Raw genomic sequence first — 16360 nt, 5'->3', positions numbered from 1 at the left:
CAGCAGCATATATAGCAGAGGATGGCCTTGTGAAGCAGCAGTGGGAGAAGAGGTCATTGGCCCAGTGAAGGCTCAATGCCCCAGTGTAGGGAATGCAAGGGCGGGGAGGCAGGAGTAAGGGGGGGGGGGTGGAGATAGGGGGAGGAAACCAGGAAAGGGGATAACATTTGAAATGTAAATAAAGAAAATATCCAATAAAAAAAGAAAGGAAATAAATTTGAAAATCAGTGTTAGAGGTGAGAAGAAATCTGCATGATATATGTTGTCCGTAATTGGAAGAAGACACATTGGGAAACAGCTGGAGCATATTAAAACTGTGGGCCTTAGCTGCATATTGAAAATCACAGGGTAGTTTGTGACAGTGTCTGTACTCCACCTACTGGTGTTTCCTTTTCTTTTCTGATTTGCTTCTTTAGGAAGTTGTTGCTTTGACATGATAATATTCTGTTCTGGTATGAGTCATTCATGATAAGAATCTATAAATAATGCTTTTCTGTTGATACATTGCAGGTGAATTTACCCCTGAAATGCAGGTGAGAATTCGACAAGAGATTGAGAAGGAGAAGAAAGTAGAGCTGTGGAAGGAACAATTCTTTGAAAGTTACTATGGTCAGAGGTAAGTGAAGGCAGACTCTGTATCCTCCAGGTGTTCATGTCACATGTCATGTGATATCTCTATGTTTTACCTTATTGGAAAGTCGAGTTCCTAGATACCTGTAATTTTTATATCATGAATTCTTTTTCATTAATAATAGCCTTAGCCAGGTTGTGGTGGCGCACTCTTTATACCCTTGCACTCACGAGGTTTATCTTAGTGAGTTTGAGACCAACCTGGTCTACAGAGTGAGTTCCAGGACAGCCAGGTTTACATAGAGAAACCCCATCTTGAAAAACCCAAACAAAAGAGCAGCTTTTTGTTTTTAAAGAACCATGGCTGTACAGAATTCTATCACTTATAATCCCTGGTCCTTAACTTTCATTGTAGACAAAGTAGATTCTACTTGCTTGAAAAAGAAAATGACTTGAACGTTTTCTTCTTTCTTTAATCTTAGAGTCCTTCCTTGGAAAATACTGGCTTTTAGTAATTTCATGAGATAGAATTATACTTGAGAGTTCTGTGCATTTTTATATGATTTTCTAAAATGTTAATTATTATAAACCAGTCAGGAATCCAAAGAGTTGTATAATGGTGGGCCATTATACCAAGCATGTAATGAAATCCTTTCTTCTGTGACTAGGGGATGTACATCACTGAATCAAGACACACACTTTATTTTTAAAGGGCTATAGTCTGAAACAACCTTTTTCTTTTTAAGGTTTTGGACACCAAAAAAAAAAAAATTCAAAATGAAATTTTACTGGATAACTTTAATAGTTTTGTTTGGTTTGAGTAGGATTACATATTCCAGCTCCTGTTTGTTAGTCTCCTTTCTGCATAGCAGTAAGTGCCAGTGAGAAGGCTTCATTAACCACAGAAAAAGTAAAGGCTTTTTTTAGCTCCAAGTATAAATGTCCATCTTCTTTAAAGTCACTTAAGATAGATACCTACTAAAATTAAGAGTCTCAAATGCTGATTTTTCTATAAATTTATTTAAAGAAACAGATAAAATTGATGGTAAGTATAATCTTGTAAATCACAGTAAATCTTTGGGTGCACATGTCACAGTGTGGAGTTGGTTCTTTCTAGCATATTAGTTCCTTGGTGCAAACCTAGGTGGCCATCTCATTGGCGCTAAATAGACTTTTTTATTACTAATAAAAAATTTAAGGTGATAGAGAAGGTTTGATTGTTGCTGGTTAAGTAATAATATAAAATATATAAAAAGTGTCACTGGTGACCCATAAATTAGCTTCACTTTTTACAAGCTATACTGTGCAAGTCCTAGCTGACTTTCACCTCCAGATAGCTCAGCAGCACATAACCTCAGAACTTTAGACTTAGCCTAAATAGAATTTAAACAGGCTCTCTACAGATTCATTTCTAATTCTTAGCTTCTGGAGAACATTAATAACTGTTTTCTCAGGTTTCCCTTAGAAGTCTTGGGCCAAACTTCCTACAAACACTAGTGAAGAAAATTCATCACAGTTCCAACCTAAGTCTCAGGATAGAACCACTTGACCTTTCTTTAGGTTCTTCTAAACCTAAAGCCTTTGTTTCAAGACATTATGACTCCTATATAAGCAGAAATAACAATGACAGTAAACACTATAGAACTTTTATTGTGTACCAAGTGTGTACTTCGCATGGAGTAACTTCATCAGTAGCAACATTGAAGTTGTTAATTCCAATGTTCAAGTAAAAGAACTAAGATGTAGAAGCCTACCCAGCTAGCCAGTGTCTTGTCAACAGTTGCTGTCAGAGCCAGGATCTGAATTTACTTTGGCTGAAGAGTTCTACAGAAAAATAGTTTCAGGGGTTTTCTAGTTATTGACATAGTCTACTTTTCTCATGTTTATAGTAACATGTGCTGTTTCCCAACTAACAGCTGTTTCTGTTTTTTAGTTCTGGCCTAAGCCTTGAAGATTCACAGAAACTGACAGCTTCCCCAGGTGATTCCAAAGCAAAGAAAACCCCAGCTGAGCAACCAAAATTCATACTTTCTTCAGAGACCTCTCCTGTCAGAATCATCCCAATAGTTCCTCAGTCTGAGTGTAAAGAAGCAGCAGTGCAAATACCATCACCATTCAAAAAAGAAGAAAGCCAAGATGAGGCAAGGCCAAACTCTAAATCCCCAGAACCTGTTCTTGCATCAGCTAGCAATACAAATGAACTTATCACCGTGAAGCCGATGAAAAGCCCTAAGGATGAGGGTCTCTTAGAGCAGAAGCCAGTTGCCTCTGCTGAACAAGAATCTGAGAAAGAAAATCATGTCACCACAGCTTGTATAAATATTAAAAGTGAGAACCACGAAGTGTTAGCTATATCCCCAAGCAAATCTAAAAGTGCTGGATTAGAAAAATCTGTAACAAAGCCTGTTGCAGAAGCTGGTCCACTGGACCCTGATATGAAGATGCCTCCAGCAACTGTTACTGATCAGATCCCAGAAAGTCTCAAGAGGAAATCTTCTCTTACCCAAGAAGAGGCCACTAGCAGCTGGGAGAAAAGGCCACGAATCACTGAGACTCACCAGCACCAGCAGCCATTTCAGGTCTCCCCACAGCCCTTTCTTAATAGAGGGGACAGGGTCCAAGTGCGAAAAGTCCCACCTCTCAAGGTGAGAAAGTGCTTGTTGTACCTGCTAAGTCTCATAACTGGTGGTGTTAACATAGAACCAGTAGTGTACATTTAATATACATATAACTGTGGTATTATATAAATAAAATTAGTAATAATCAGGCTTTAGAACTGCTTTCCTACATTTATTTCTTGATATCTGAATAAACAACCCCAGCCCACTTACTATTCACATCTTAGAGGCAAAGTCTTGCTATGTAACTCTGCTGGCCTTGAAGTGTCTCACTCTTTCTGTTGCTGGTTATTGAGTGCTGGAATTATTTATTAAAAAATCGGAAATAAATTCTAGACTTAGGAACTGTATTAAATTTTAGCTTAATATAGAGTGGTCTACACTGAAGACTTAATCCAATCTGACCAGATTTATAGAATTTCTCCTTTATTATTTGTTTGTTTGTTTGTTTGTTTGTTTCGAGACAGTATTTCTCTGTGTAGCCCTGGCTGTCCTGGAACTCACTCTATAGACCATGCTGGCCTTGAACTCAGAAATCCTCCTGCCTCTGCCTCCCAGAGTGCTGGGATTACAAGCGTGTGCCACCACTGCCCAGCTGTTTTGTTTCTTAAGACAGGGTTTCTCTGTGTAGCTTTGGAGGCCCTGGAGCTCGTTCTGTAGCCTTAAACTAACACATAGTTGAACCTATGTGTGGCCTTACACTTGAAGAACTGGCTTGTATTACTAGGCTTAGCTAAGCATATTCTCAAATAAGGTTGTTTGTCTCCACACACATTTCCTGTTTTTTATTTAATAGTTGTATCTATTTTCTCTCTCTTTTTTTTTTAAGATGTATGTAAGTACACTGTTGCTGTCTTCAGACACACCAGAAGAGAGCATCAGATCTTATTACAGATGGTTGTGAGCCACCATGTGGTTGCTGGGAATTGAACTCAGGATCCCTGGAAGAGCAGTCAGTGCTCTTAATCTATGAGCCATCTCTCCAACCCTCTATTTTCCCTTACAGTCTCTTCTCTTAAAGCAAGAGGCAACAATTGCTTCTTTCTTTCTTTTTTTGTTTTGTTTGTTTGTTTGGATTTGGTTTTTTCAAGACAGGGTTTCTCTGTATAGCTCTGGCTGTCCTGGAACTCACTCTGTAGACCAGGCTGCCCTCGAACTCAGAAATCCGCCTGCCTCTGCCTCCCAGAGTGCTGGGATTACAGGCATGCGCCACCACCACCCGGCCAATTGCTTCTTTCTTACCCACACAGCTTCTACACCATTGTGTGCTGAGTAAATAATGCTGTCTAAGCTTTTAGAACTAAGTATTAAAAACACATACTTTTTAAGTATGTGAATTTTATGACAACTGCTTTTAAATAACACACTGATTTCTGGGGTATAAGGAGTAGGTTTTTAATACTTCTGACTTTTTGAATAATGAAAAATAGTGACTACAATTTATAGTTGAAATTTACAGAAAGATTACATGCTTTTCTTATAATTGTTCACTTAATTTTTGAAATTATTTACTCTAGAATGTTAACATTTTTGCTCTTTTATTTCCACCACATACTGAAAGGGGTCATATCTGAATGTATATTCCTTAATTTCCAGAGTTTTATTTAAGACACCAATCAGTTTCTTTTATGATATAAAAATGAGTTCAAAGTCAACATAATGGCACATGCTTTTACCTTTAGTATCAGAGACGGGGGATCTGTGAGTTAAAGGGCACCCTGGTCTACACTGTCAGGATAGCTTAAACTACACAGTGAGACCCTGTCTCAAAAAAAAAAAAATTAATGGTTTGAAAATAGTTTTTCACTATTTTTTTTCTTTAGTGTAATACATATTTTTCTATGTATTCTGATTCATAAGCTGGGGGATGGAGCCCAAAACCACATACATTTTTAAAAGGTTATATAATCAAGTACAGAATTTACCAGGGGTGAAAATGACTGGCAGACAATATGTGCGTGGGCTTTTATGTGGGTGGACAGAGTAGGGTTGAACCCTAGACACAATGTGTGTTCTTACTTGTAGAGCAGCCATGTCTGTCAAGGGTGCTTTGCATTATCTGCTCTAGTCTTACAGCCGGAAATTGATCTGTGCCTTCCCCCCATCCCTTACTTTTTTAGATCCCTGTCTCCAGAATCTCCCCGATGCTGTGTTCTACATCGCAGGTCTCTCCCAGGGCTCGTTTTCCAACCTCCATCACTAATCCTTACAGAACAGGAGCCAGAACTCTGGCAGACATCAAAGCAAAAGCCCAGTTGGTCAAAGCACAAAAGGCAGCAGCCGCAGCAGCTGCTGCAGCTGCTGCAGCCGCCTCAGTTGGAGGGACCATTCCAGGACCTGGCCCTGGGGGTGGACAAAGTCCAAGAGAGGGTGGTGAAAGGAAAACTGCTGGAGGAGGGAGTGCAGGCTCAGACCCAGTCAGTACAAATGGAAAAAGTCCCACACTGGAACTGGCTGGAACTGGAAGCAGGGGAGGTACGAGAGAACTTTTACCCTGTGGTTCTCAACCTGAGACCAATACACCAGGCCAAGCACAGCCTCCTGGTGTCTCTGGAGCACAACTACAGCAAACCTCCTCAGTGCCTGCAGGACTTGCCATCAGTGGAACATGCACAAGCGTCCCATTAGCAGCCCACATAGAAATATCAAACAGTGAAAAACCAAACCCCCACAAGGCAACAGCCACAGCAGCCTCTCCTTACCACTCACAAGACCCTAGGAGTTGCAGACTTGAGAAAGCTCTGTCTCCAACAGGGCCTCCTCTGATCTCAGGAGCCTCACCTGTTTGTTTTGTAGCTGATGGCACAGTTGAGCCCAAAGCTGGTTCTAACAAGAATGCACCAAAGCCTTCAGCCTTAGCAAAGACAACTGCTTCTGCTCCACTAGATATGACTTCCTCTCCTGTAACATCTTTATTGACAACAGCCAGTTTAGAAAAACTCCCTATGCCCCAGATCAGTGGAACTGCAACATCTACTGGATCAGCTCCATCCTCAAGCACTTTGCCAGCAGCTTCTAGCCTTAAAACCCCAGGAACTTCTGCAAATATGAATGGACCCATTTCAAGACCAAGTTCTAGTATCCCTGCTAATAATCCTCTAGTTACTCAGCTGCTCCAGGGCAAAGATGTTCCCTTGGAGCAAATTCTGCCGAAACCTCTCACCAAAATTGAAATGAAAACAGTTCCACTGACTGCAAAAGATGAAAAGGGAATAGGGATATTCCCTGGTACCAGTGTAATGGAAAGTAGCAGCAGAGAGGAAGGTAATGGCAGGCAGGCCCATCTGGCTGTCCAGCAGCTGGGGAAAACCCTGCAGAGTAAGCAGCTTTCCCAAGTCCCAAGGCCAGTTTTCACTGCTAAGGACCGGAAGGACCCCTGCATCGACACTCACCAGTACCAAGAAGGTCTAAGTAAAACAACGCAAGATCAGCTCTTTCAGACTCTTATCCAGAGGGCTCAGAGACAGAGTGTTCTTTCATTTGTGCCACCCTCTCAGTTCAACTTTGCTCACTCAGGTTTCCACATGGAAGACATCTCCACAAGCCAGAAGTTTATGCTGGGTTTTGCTGGCAGAAGGACATCCAAGCCTGCAATGGCAGGTCACTATTTACTTAATATTTCCACCTATGGCCGGGGTACAGAGAGTGTTAAGAGGACCCATTCTGTAAATCCTGAGGAACGGCTTTGTCTGAGTAGCCCCACCGGGGCCTTGAGAATGGCACATGCAGATTGTAAGAACACCACTGGAGAAAGCAGCAGCAGCAAAGAAGATGACAGTGATGACGATAGCGTGAGTGATGAGCAGGCGCCTGTTTCAATGAAGGAGGAGCCCTGGACTTCTCAGAGTTCTGGCAAGCATCCCCACTGTGGGGAAGCTCTATCCACCAATGATTGTTTAGCTAACAAGAATGGTAAGACTGAGGCACCAGTGAGTGAGCAAACCACTTTAGGCAAGGAGAATTACATATTCTCTAGAGGCCAAACATTTGATGAAAAAACCCTGGCCAGAGATTTTATTCAGGCAGCACATAAACAAATGACTCATGCTGCGAGAGGTAAAACAGTATGTAGCAGCCCTGAGCTTTTCCATTCTACTGCTCTCTCTCTCCCTGCAGACAGTCCCACACATCAGCCTCTACTCCTTCCACCACTGCAAACCCCCAAATTGTATGGAAGCCCCACACAGATAGGGCCAAGCTACAGAGGCATGATCAATGTCTCCACCTCATCAGACATGGACCATAACTCTGCTATACCAGGCAGCCAGGTATCTAGCAGTGTAGGGGATGTCATGTCGTTTTCAGTGACTGTCACTACCATCCCTGCTAGCCAAGCAATGAATCCCAGCAGCCATGGCCAGACAATTCCTGTTCAGACTTTTCCTGATGAGAATAGTATCGAGGACACACCATCAAAATGTTACTGCCGGTTGAAAGCCATGATCATGTGCAAAGGATGTGGGGCTTTCTGCCACGATGATTGCATTGGCCCCTCCAAACTGTGTGTCTCCTGCCTCGTTGTTCGGTAATAAGACTAGCTCACATAAAGGAAGGGTAGGCTTAAAAAGTCATGTTCTTGCACCATTTTAAAATCACAGAAATAAAGTTTCAGTTGTCTCAAAAGACGTTAATCAGGCATACAGAATGCAGGTCTTCACATTTATAGGAAGAGCACCTTGTCTGAGTCAAATAGGACTGAATTGGTGACAAAGTTTGCACTTACAAAATCATGTAAATATGTCACATTTTGTTTTAACATTATTTTCAAAGTATTTAGGTAATGATGTATTAACTTTACATTCAGATTTATATTCCATTTCTTTTGACTCTGAGAAAAGTTGAATGGTATGAATAGTGAAAGGAAGCTCTCTGCCTCTGACCTTCTCCCGGGCTACGAAAAGGAAAGTGACCACCGTGCTGATTATGTCTTCACAGACTGGTTCTGGTTCTTAACAAATAAGATGGCCTTCGTGGGATTTAGTTTAGGGTTTGCACATCCCTTCACTTTAGGTGGAACCATTTTCAGTGGAATTTTCAAAAGGTATTAACCTCCCAGACAGTGTTTTCCACCCTGACAGTCCTGGCATTGCTTTTGGCGTCCATAAATCAGTACTATTGTTAAGCAGAGCTCTGCTGTTAAGTAAGTGGGTTCTGCTTCTAAGTGACTCCTATGTGAGACTAGTTGTACATGGCAGGAATTCCAGCAATAATACATCCCAACCTTGAGTCAGTCATGGGCCCCAAAAATAGACACATTAGGGGTGGAGGTGTGTGGGGGTATGTGTACATGTACTGTGTAATTTTGGAAAAGGAATGAAATAGGAGAAGCTGAAACGTCAAGGAATTTGAAAGATTGATTTTAACACTGGACAGAAAATACAGTCTTTTCCTATTCTCTCAATCTATTTTTAGGTAGAAAAGTTCTTTAATGGTACTTCTGCTTTGGCATCCACAGCATAAGAGATGGATATAGCTACCCTGTGCCATCCTACTATTAATTTTTGCACCCACACACAGAACAAACAAGAAGACAGTTTGCTGTTTTAGAAAGTGAGTCTACTACTTCAGCTGTCAGGACTGCCAGGATGCCTAACATGAAAGGGCCTTGTGAGTAACTAATGGGATTGTTGGCTGGGAGATTTTGCTGCTTTTCTTTTGATTTTTTTTTTTTTTTTTTTTTTTTAAATTCTCCCAGCACTCTGGAAGCAGAGGCAGACCAGTCTCTTAAGTTTGAGGCTGATCTTCATAATGAGCTCCAGGACAACCAGGGCTACCTAAGAAGCCCTGTCTCAAAACAGAAACAAAACCATAAAAAAGAAGCAAACAAACAAGGGGCTGGAGAGATGGCTCAGTGACTAAGAGCACTATCTGCTGTTCCAGAGGTCCTGAGTTCAGTTTCCAGCAACCACATGGTGGCTCACAACCATCTGTAATGGGATCTGATGCCCTCTTCTGGTTTGTCTGAAGACAGTGACAAGTGTACTCACATACATAAATAAGACTTTAAAAAAAGAAAAACTCTAGTTGGTGGACATGGTGAAAAATGCCTTTAGTTTCAGCACTTGGGAGGAAGAGGCAGGTGAATTGTACTGGGTTAGGGCCAGTATGGTTTGCATAGCAAGTTCCAGGGTACACAGTGAAACATTTGTCTTTTTTGGGGGTTGTTTTCTTTTTCTTTCTTTTTCTTTTTTTGTTTTGTTTTGTTTTGTTTTTGTTTTTCGAGACAGGGTTTCTCTGTATAGCCCTGGCTATCCTGGAACTCACTCTGTAGACCAAGCTGGCCTCGAACTCAGAAATCCACCTGCCTCTGCCTCCCAGAGTGCTGGGATTACAGGAGTATGCTACCACTGCCCGGCTAACACTTGTCTTTTAAAAAAAAGAAAACATAATAAAAAAAAGTTAGTTGCAAAATTGTAAAGAAATAATGTTTAAGTTACAGTTAAAAATGGTTTAAGGAAAATAGTTCACTAGATTTTAGTATTAAATAGTCTGTATTGTTTGGTTCAGGTCTTGTAATTTGAAGTATGTGGTGTAATTTTGCAACCCCGTATAGGTATATTTCAAACGCTATTTATAGCATTTATTTACTTAAACTCAGAACAGTTTAAACTTGTTAATTACATCACATTCCAGATTGGAGAAAGGAGAAAGATTTTTCCTGCCATGTGATGCTTATCCCTGTCCACCCTACTTTTTTGATTCAACCACTGAGAGTGCTTCCTCAGTCCCTGCTCCAAACTCTATGAAACTCACCTTTCATCTTTCTTCCCTGCTATTACAGACCTGATTAGTTACCGGTTTAAATTCTGTATACAGCACTAGTCAAGACATTGTGATATCCTTCCATCCTCCCCCTTTATTCCAGGAAATGCATAGCTTAGAGAAAAGAAAGGCTGCAAGAATTCAGGGTTAAGAAGTGTGTATGTTCTGAAGTGAAGGATCAGTAAGGAATAAAAGCCAGGGTTCTGCTCCTAACCCTTCAGGACAATGGGTAGTCCCCATGGGACCTTAAAAGACCCGTATCTGAGCAGTCTCCCTTGTCTAGCCTGCTGGAAGAGGGTCAATGAATCAGAATGGACCTCATGCGGTCAGTGACTAGTTTATATTAGTGAAAATAATTTTCCTACATCCTACCTTGCTTTCCAGAAAGGCTTTTGCTCCATAGTTTCCGTAATCTAAGACTGGATGGACAGGAGGCATTAGGGACTTCAGGTCCACTTAAAGAGGAAATTATCGTTAAACTTGTTCCACTCAGGCCATGTAAGTCGTAAGTATTGCTCTTCACTAGATTCTACTTAGTAATACCCAAATAATTTGCATTCAAAAGTATTCCAAAAGCAGGATTTTTTTTTTTAGATTGAAAATATATTAAATAAGAATCCATTTAGTCTCAATTTGTTTTAAAACATGTTTTCAGATGGAAGGCAGATCATTCATCTTATAAATTGACAGAAAATAAACCAGTCTGGCCCTTTTGAGTTTGTCACTCCAGCTCCAGTAACTATTAACACAAATGTTGTCAAGGCCTTTCAGTTACTTTACCTTTAAGCCAACTCTGAACTGGTTCAATGAGTGCTAAGCTTACTTTGGGCTTTGGGTGGCAGTTTCCAGTGAGGTATTAAATATATCTGATACCTGAAGGCTGTGTGCCCCACCAGCCTTCAAATTAGTCTGTGTCAATGGCTGGGATAGTACTTGTAGTGTTTCAACTGACTGTGATTTTTTGAGTGTTCTGAGTTGCCTACGTAGAACACTCCGTAAATCATAAAGGGTTTTTTTGTCTTGATTTTTTTTTAATAATCAGCATTCTTTAGCCCACTAATATGGGGGTGGGGAGAACAGCACAAGTAACCTGGAGTTGTTTGGCCTTGGTTCCTTTTACTCCAGTGCTCAACACTGAGGCTATCTCCCATGTTCTGTGTGGCAGATCTTAAAGAGTTAAGATCTGGCAAGTGGAGCTTTTCTTGAGAGGGAAAGGCTGCATTTCTATGGGTATAGAGATGTGGATATTTGAGAGCCTATCTCAGATGTAAATTAATAGACCTCACTGCCTTCCAGCTGAAGGTGCGTTCTATATAGAAGGGTACCATCAGTTACCATTCTGACTGCTCCATACTGCTTTCCTCCACTTCAGAAAGTCTTCATGAGCCCTTGGGTTAAATGGTTGGTTATGAGCAGGCTTTCCTCTATCATTGTTCTACCATTGCTTTAGAGCTCATTGTCAGTGCACAGCCTCAGAATTGTTTCCTCCCAGACTTAACAAGGAGAAGAAAGTTTCTTGTTGCTTTACAACAATGTGTGCTAAGTGCTGAACAGTCCAAAGAGACTTTGCAAAACATGACAGGCAGGGACCTTTTCCTATGTGTTTCAATACCTATACCTATTGAACAAAGCAGTAGGTAGACATTTCCTAAAGTTGAAGCAGTAGCTTCATAGAGTCTTGGTTACTTTATTTTTTTTAATGCTTTACATTTGATACAACTATTGAAGATCAATTTAAAAAAATAACTTTCCAGTAATATATTTTAAGTAATATATATTTTAATATCTATGTAAAAAGTGACAGTGGAGGACTGAATTTCTCATGTATACTATGTTTAATGGTAGGGTCTCACTGATAAGGCACAAATTCTTTGTAAGGAGTTGCTCTAAAAACACTCAGATTATTTCCCAAAAACAAAAACAAAAAAATGCAATAATGGGAATGATTTGGGGCTTTTATTTTTTACAAAAAAAGAAAGAAAATTGACTTATTTACCACAAGCTATTTTTCCCTCTCTGGTGATAAGGTTTGTACAGACTGGTTTGGTAAATGCTAAATTTTTGTGTCTTTTGCCTTTTTAAAGGAATTGTTAACATTGGAATTGAGGGTATGTACAGAGAAGTTGGTGTCAATGCCATTTAATAAGTCATATTTTTTCACAAATAAGGAAAAATCATTTTAATGAGAATTTTAAGTATTTGCAATAAATATATGTATATAGATTGTATGTATTCATATATTATTTTTCATTTTATTATTAAGTAAAAGATAATTAAAAGTGAAATTAAAAATCTTGTAGTTTTTGATGAATCTTGAGGTCTGACATCTGAATGTAACATGGGGAAGGGCCTTCAAATAGTTGCCTTATGCAGTTAGGGGAAGATCACCACAGACTGGGAAAGAGTAAGTCGAAGAACATGGCCATACGTCAGGACAGTGTATTTCAGAACTTAAGTAAAAGTATGAAAACGTCATAGCTCCTCTCTGTTATGTCTTCACCTTCAACTGTTGTTTTCCTAACCACCTAATGGCACTGGAAGAGCAGAGTAGTCCCTTGGAGTACATCTGCGATTCCTTCTAGCATCAAGGAAGGTAAGGAGACATGTTAGGAGGAATGGACTTTTACAGTAACTGATACTTTGTTACATGTTAGTACCAACACATTCCACGCCTTTAGGATGTTGAAGAACTAACCTCTTAAACAGAAACAGAAACAGAAGACTTGTTTTCTCTCTCTCAGTCATTCTCCGAGGTGAGTTCCATAGCCAAATTTATGTTGTGCTTGACTGATCTGGGCAGTTTAAAACCTAGATCTTTGTTAACACCTGTGCCTTGATTAGGTTGTTTCCGAATAATTAGGAAGATGACTTGTGTCAAGAGCATTTAGGGAAATGAGCAGTGGATAAACTATTTGAAGTTAAATGTCTTTGTTCCCACACCTGGATTATTCTTAAAAAAAACTCACTGTGGTAGTCAAATAAGTGGTTTGGGGATATAATGGGTAGGACATAATATCTACATAGATGGTTTTGGAAGTAGAGATCTCCTGGTCTGTAAAATTTGTAATGAAGTTCAATGATATAAAAGCTCACCTGCTCTTTTCCTTCAGTGCTGGAATTAAAGGCATGTGCCACCAAGTTAGGCTACCTAGCTTTTTCAAAAGTAACTTGAAGTTTCCAACATCTGAGTTATGTAAAAACATTGAAGTTAGTATAGCTATCCAAGAGATAGTGTTACAGTTCTCAACTGAAAGATTTTGGGAACCATAGAAAAACTCAGTCACTAAAAGCACTTACTGCCCAAGGATGAAGACCTGCCTGTAGGACCCTAACTTCCATAGAAGGTGAGTGTATGTTGTATTTGCCTGTAACACTACCTCTGGAGAGATAAAGCCTAAACTTGGAGGTTTCCCAATCAGTTAAACTCCAGGTTCAGTAAGAAAAGCCTGACTCAAAAAAATAAGGTGGAGCATCGTCTGAAAACATTCCCACATGAACCTTGGTCTAACCTTTGTCCTCCACATGTACCCATGCAGAGAAGTGCACTTGAATTACATATGTGTGAACACACAAATGGAATTTGTTTACTCAGGGAATATCAGCATCATAATTCCTAATCATAAAAGGAAGGAAGGTGAAATTATGACCATTAAAATAACTCCCATTTACTTAATAGTACATACTTAACCATTAGCACACTCACTTTGTAAGCAAAATCCATATTCTTGTGATCCTTGAATCTTAGAAACCTATGTTCATTGCTTTTTACACAACTTTCTCTCAGCTGACTTTCAGTCAAATTGAACAATTGAGATTTTTATATACAAATCCTGTTACTTAAGTATTTATTGGGTATTTAGCTATGTGCTTAACCCTTACAAAGTGCTGCTTATGCAAGGATAAGAAAAATTCACAGGGCTGGAGAGATGGCTCAGAAGGTAAGATCACTGACTGTTCTTCCAGAGGTTCCAAGTTCAGTTCCCAGCAACCACGTGGCTCACAACCATCTGTAATGGGATCTGACGCTCTCTTCTGGTGTGTCTGAAGACAGCTACAGTATGCACATATACATAAAATAATTCTTTAAAAAAAAAAAAAACTGCCCCTAGATGACAGCAGCTAATGTCATCTGATTAGCCTAATTAGAAACTGAATTCACTCATACAAAAGCATCTGAAGCATTGTTCCTTTTCCTTAGGGCCCAAGTCCTAATATTTTAGGACTTTCTGAGTAGTAAGAAGTCATGGTCAGTAGTTGGCTCTTGCGTTTTCCTTACTTCTTGTCTTTAGGCAAAAGTTTGGGTTCACAACTTTGTCAAAAGGTGTGCATTTGCACTTCAAAGAGCTGCTCAGTGTATTTCACCAAGTGATATTTTCAGCTCTGTCCAGGAAACCTGCCCTTTGTGACCTTTCACAGAAGATATACTACAGACTGAGGAATGAGTGCTTCCATACACCATAACATTCATCTAGAAGGGGACTTTCCAGAAGGCTCTCAACAACAGAGAAAACCATATGATGGTTGTGGGGGCTACCTGTGACTAGATAGTGGGTTCTGTGGAGCCTCAATCTCATTTTTCTTGTTCTTTAGGGGCAGATATAAAATTTGAATTTTTTTTTTTTTTTTTTTTTTTTTTTTTTTTGTCCTAACTGCAAAATTTAAAGGAACCATCAGGGAGAAAAAACAATAAACCTGGGATGTAGTTTTTAAGTGGACTTAAACTTTTGAGTTGAGTGCCTTACTCTTTTTTAAAAGTACTTTTTAAAAATTGCAGGTTTATTTAACATGAGTCACTATGAGTATACCATGGAATTTGGTTTAGTTTTCTGAAAATTATGGTAGCTTTTGCCACAAATAAGGGCTTGGGACTGTGTACCTGTATCTGAACTTGGCTGGCTTCATGAACACGTGGCCAACTGGAGTCAAAATTCATTTTATTAAATTTAACCAATATTTATCTTTATTAAGTGAACCTAATTAGAAACTGAATTCACTCATACAAAAGTATCTGAAGATAAGTTAGAATTTATCTTACACATAGCCTCTGTCCTTCATATGGAACATGTGGGATATAAAGTTAGTTTTAAAACCAAACTAATGTTTTCAGGTAACCTAGAGTTTAGAAATGAAATTGGAGGTTCATCTTCAAGGTAGCAGCTCTTAAGTCAACATAGGACAGCTTCTGTATTTACCTGCTGTACCCTGTATATCATTTTAATAGCTAAGTCCAGTTCTCCCAGAGTTTCATTTTGCCACCAGTGGTCAATGGAGAGAAGGGTGTGGTCACATGACTGAAGTTCCTAGCAATTGGCAAATGAAGGGTGGAAGATGAGTCCAAGATCATCTTCACCTATAGCAAATTCAAGGCCATATCCTGCTACATGAAACCCTGCCTCAATAGAGAAGGGGATGTTCTGGGCTGGGAATGATAATTTAATCAGACTTGTCCTCTGGGAAAACATATGAAAGGTCTAGTACATGATGAATGAATCAAAATTTAAAAGCCTCTGTAGCCATAAATGCTTTGATGGGTTTTCAGGACTCCTAATGGAACGAGTTCCTGCAGCATACCTTTCACCAGCACCAAGAGAATCAGAATGGAAGAGATGAGTTTAACATTAGTCTCATGGACTGGGATCTTTGTGCACATAGACCTTAGCACTTTGAACATGAACAGTCTGCCTTTCAACTCTGTACTATCATCTGTCCTCTCACTTTATACTCTCCCCTTTATTGGTACTATAGAAGCTGTTTTCTTGCAAGTTGAATGTATGATAATGGTTCTGTCTTAATGACTGGTGTTGAATAAAGGCATACAATTTTACTCTAGTTGTGCCTTTTCTTTCTAAGAAAATGGAACATGTGATATATGGCTTACCTGCTTCTTGTCCTTTCTCTGATTCATTACTAAACTAGTGTTTCTTTACAAGACATCCAAAAGGATTTTGGGAACTTAATTTGAGCCCAAGTATGTCTTTTAAAAACATTTACAAAGTTTAGATTGGCTTATTTCACCACCACTGTTGTGAGTTTGGGGGTTTTGTCTTGATTATACAGTGTTTTTCTACAATGACTTGTAGCAGTGTTTGGAACCTTTAGCATAGTGTCAGGGGAGATTCATCATAAATACTTAGTCCACCCCTGACCCTGAGTCCTCAGATACCCAATGATAAAAATCCCCGAGAAGATTGTGTAGGATCATAGCCCTAGTACCAAGCTCCCTCCTTCTACCAGGAAGTTCACCTCAGGTTTGAGATAGCCCTCATGGAGCTCTGCATAACAGAATAGGTCTACAAATATTACTATTGTAGAGATGAATGTAAATTGTGGTGTATCCTAGCCTGCAGATACCCTTGACTTAAAGACAGCTAGGAGAGTTGGTCTTGAGTACTCGAGTCTGGAGTGAAGCA

General features: G+C 39.7%; 1 protein-coding gene across 5 annotated transcripts in view; it reads left to right on the top strand.

Moving 5' to 3' along the window:
- Asxl2 (ASXL transcriptional regulator 2) overlaps positions 1-15774 on the top strand; it is a 95841-nt gene extending 80067 nt beyond the window's left edge. For all 5 annotated transcript variants that reach the window (XM_052186202.1, XM_052186201.1, XM_052186204.1 and 2 more), the window contains 3 exons: positions 511-616; positions 2504-3215; positions 5309-15774. In XM_052186202.1, coding sequence (XP_052042162.1) covers positions 511-616; positions 2504-3215; positions 5309-7717 — 3227 coding nt within the window. In that variant the 3' untranslated portion in view covers positions 7718-15774. The remainder of the gene's footprint in view (positions 1-510; positions 617-2503; positions 3216-5308) is intronic.
- Positions 15775-16360: the final 586 nt, after the last annotated feature.

The sequence above is a fragment of the Apodemus sylvaticus genome, chromosome 6 (genome assembly GCF_947179515.1).
Source record: "Apodemus sylvaticus chromosome 6, mApoSyl1.1, whole genome shotgun sequence".
NCBI lineage: Eukaryota > Metazoa > Chordata > Mammalia > Rodentia > Muridae > Apodemus > Apodemus sylvaticus.
The sequence above is the reverse complement of the archived record's forward strand: the minus strand, read 5'-3'. Positions and strand labels throughout refer to the sequence as shown.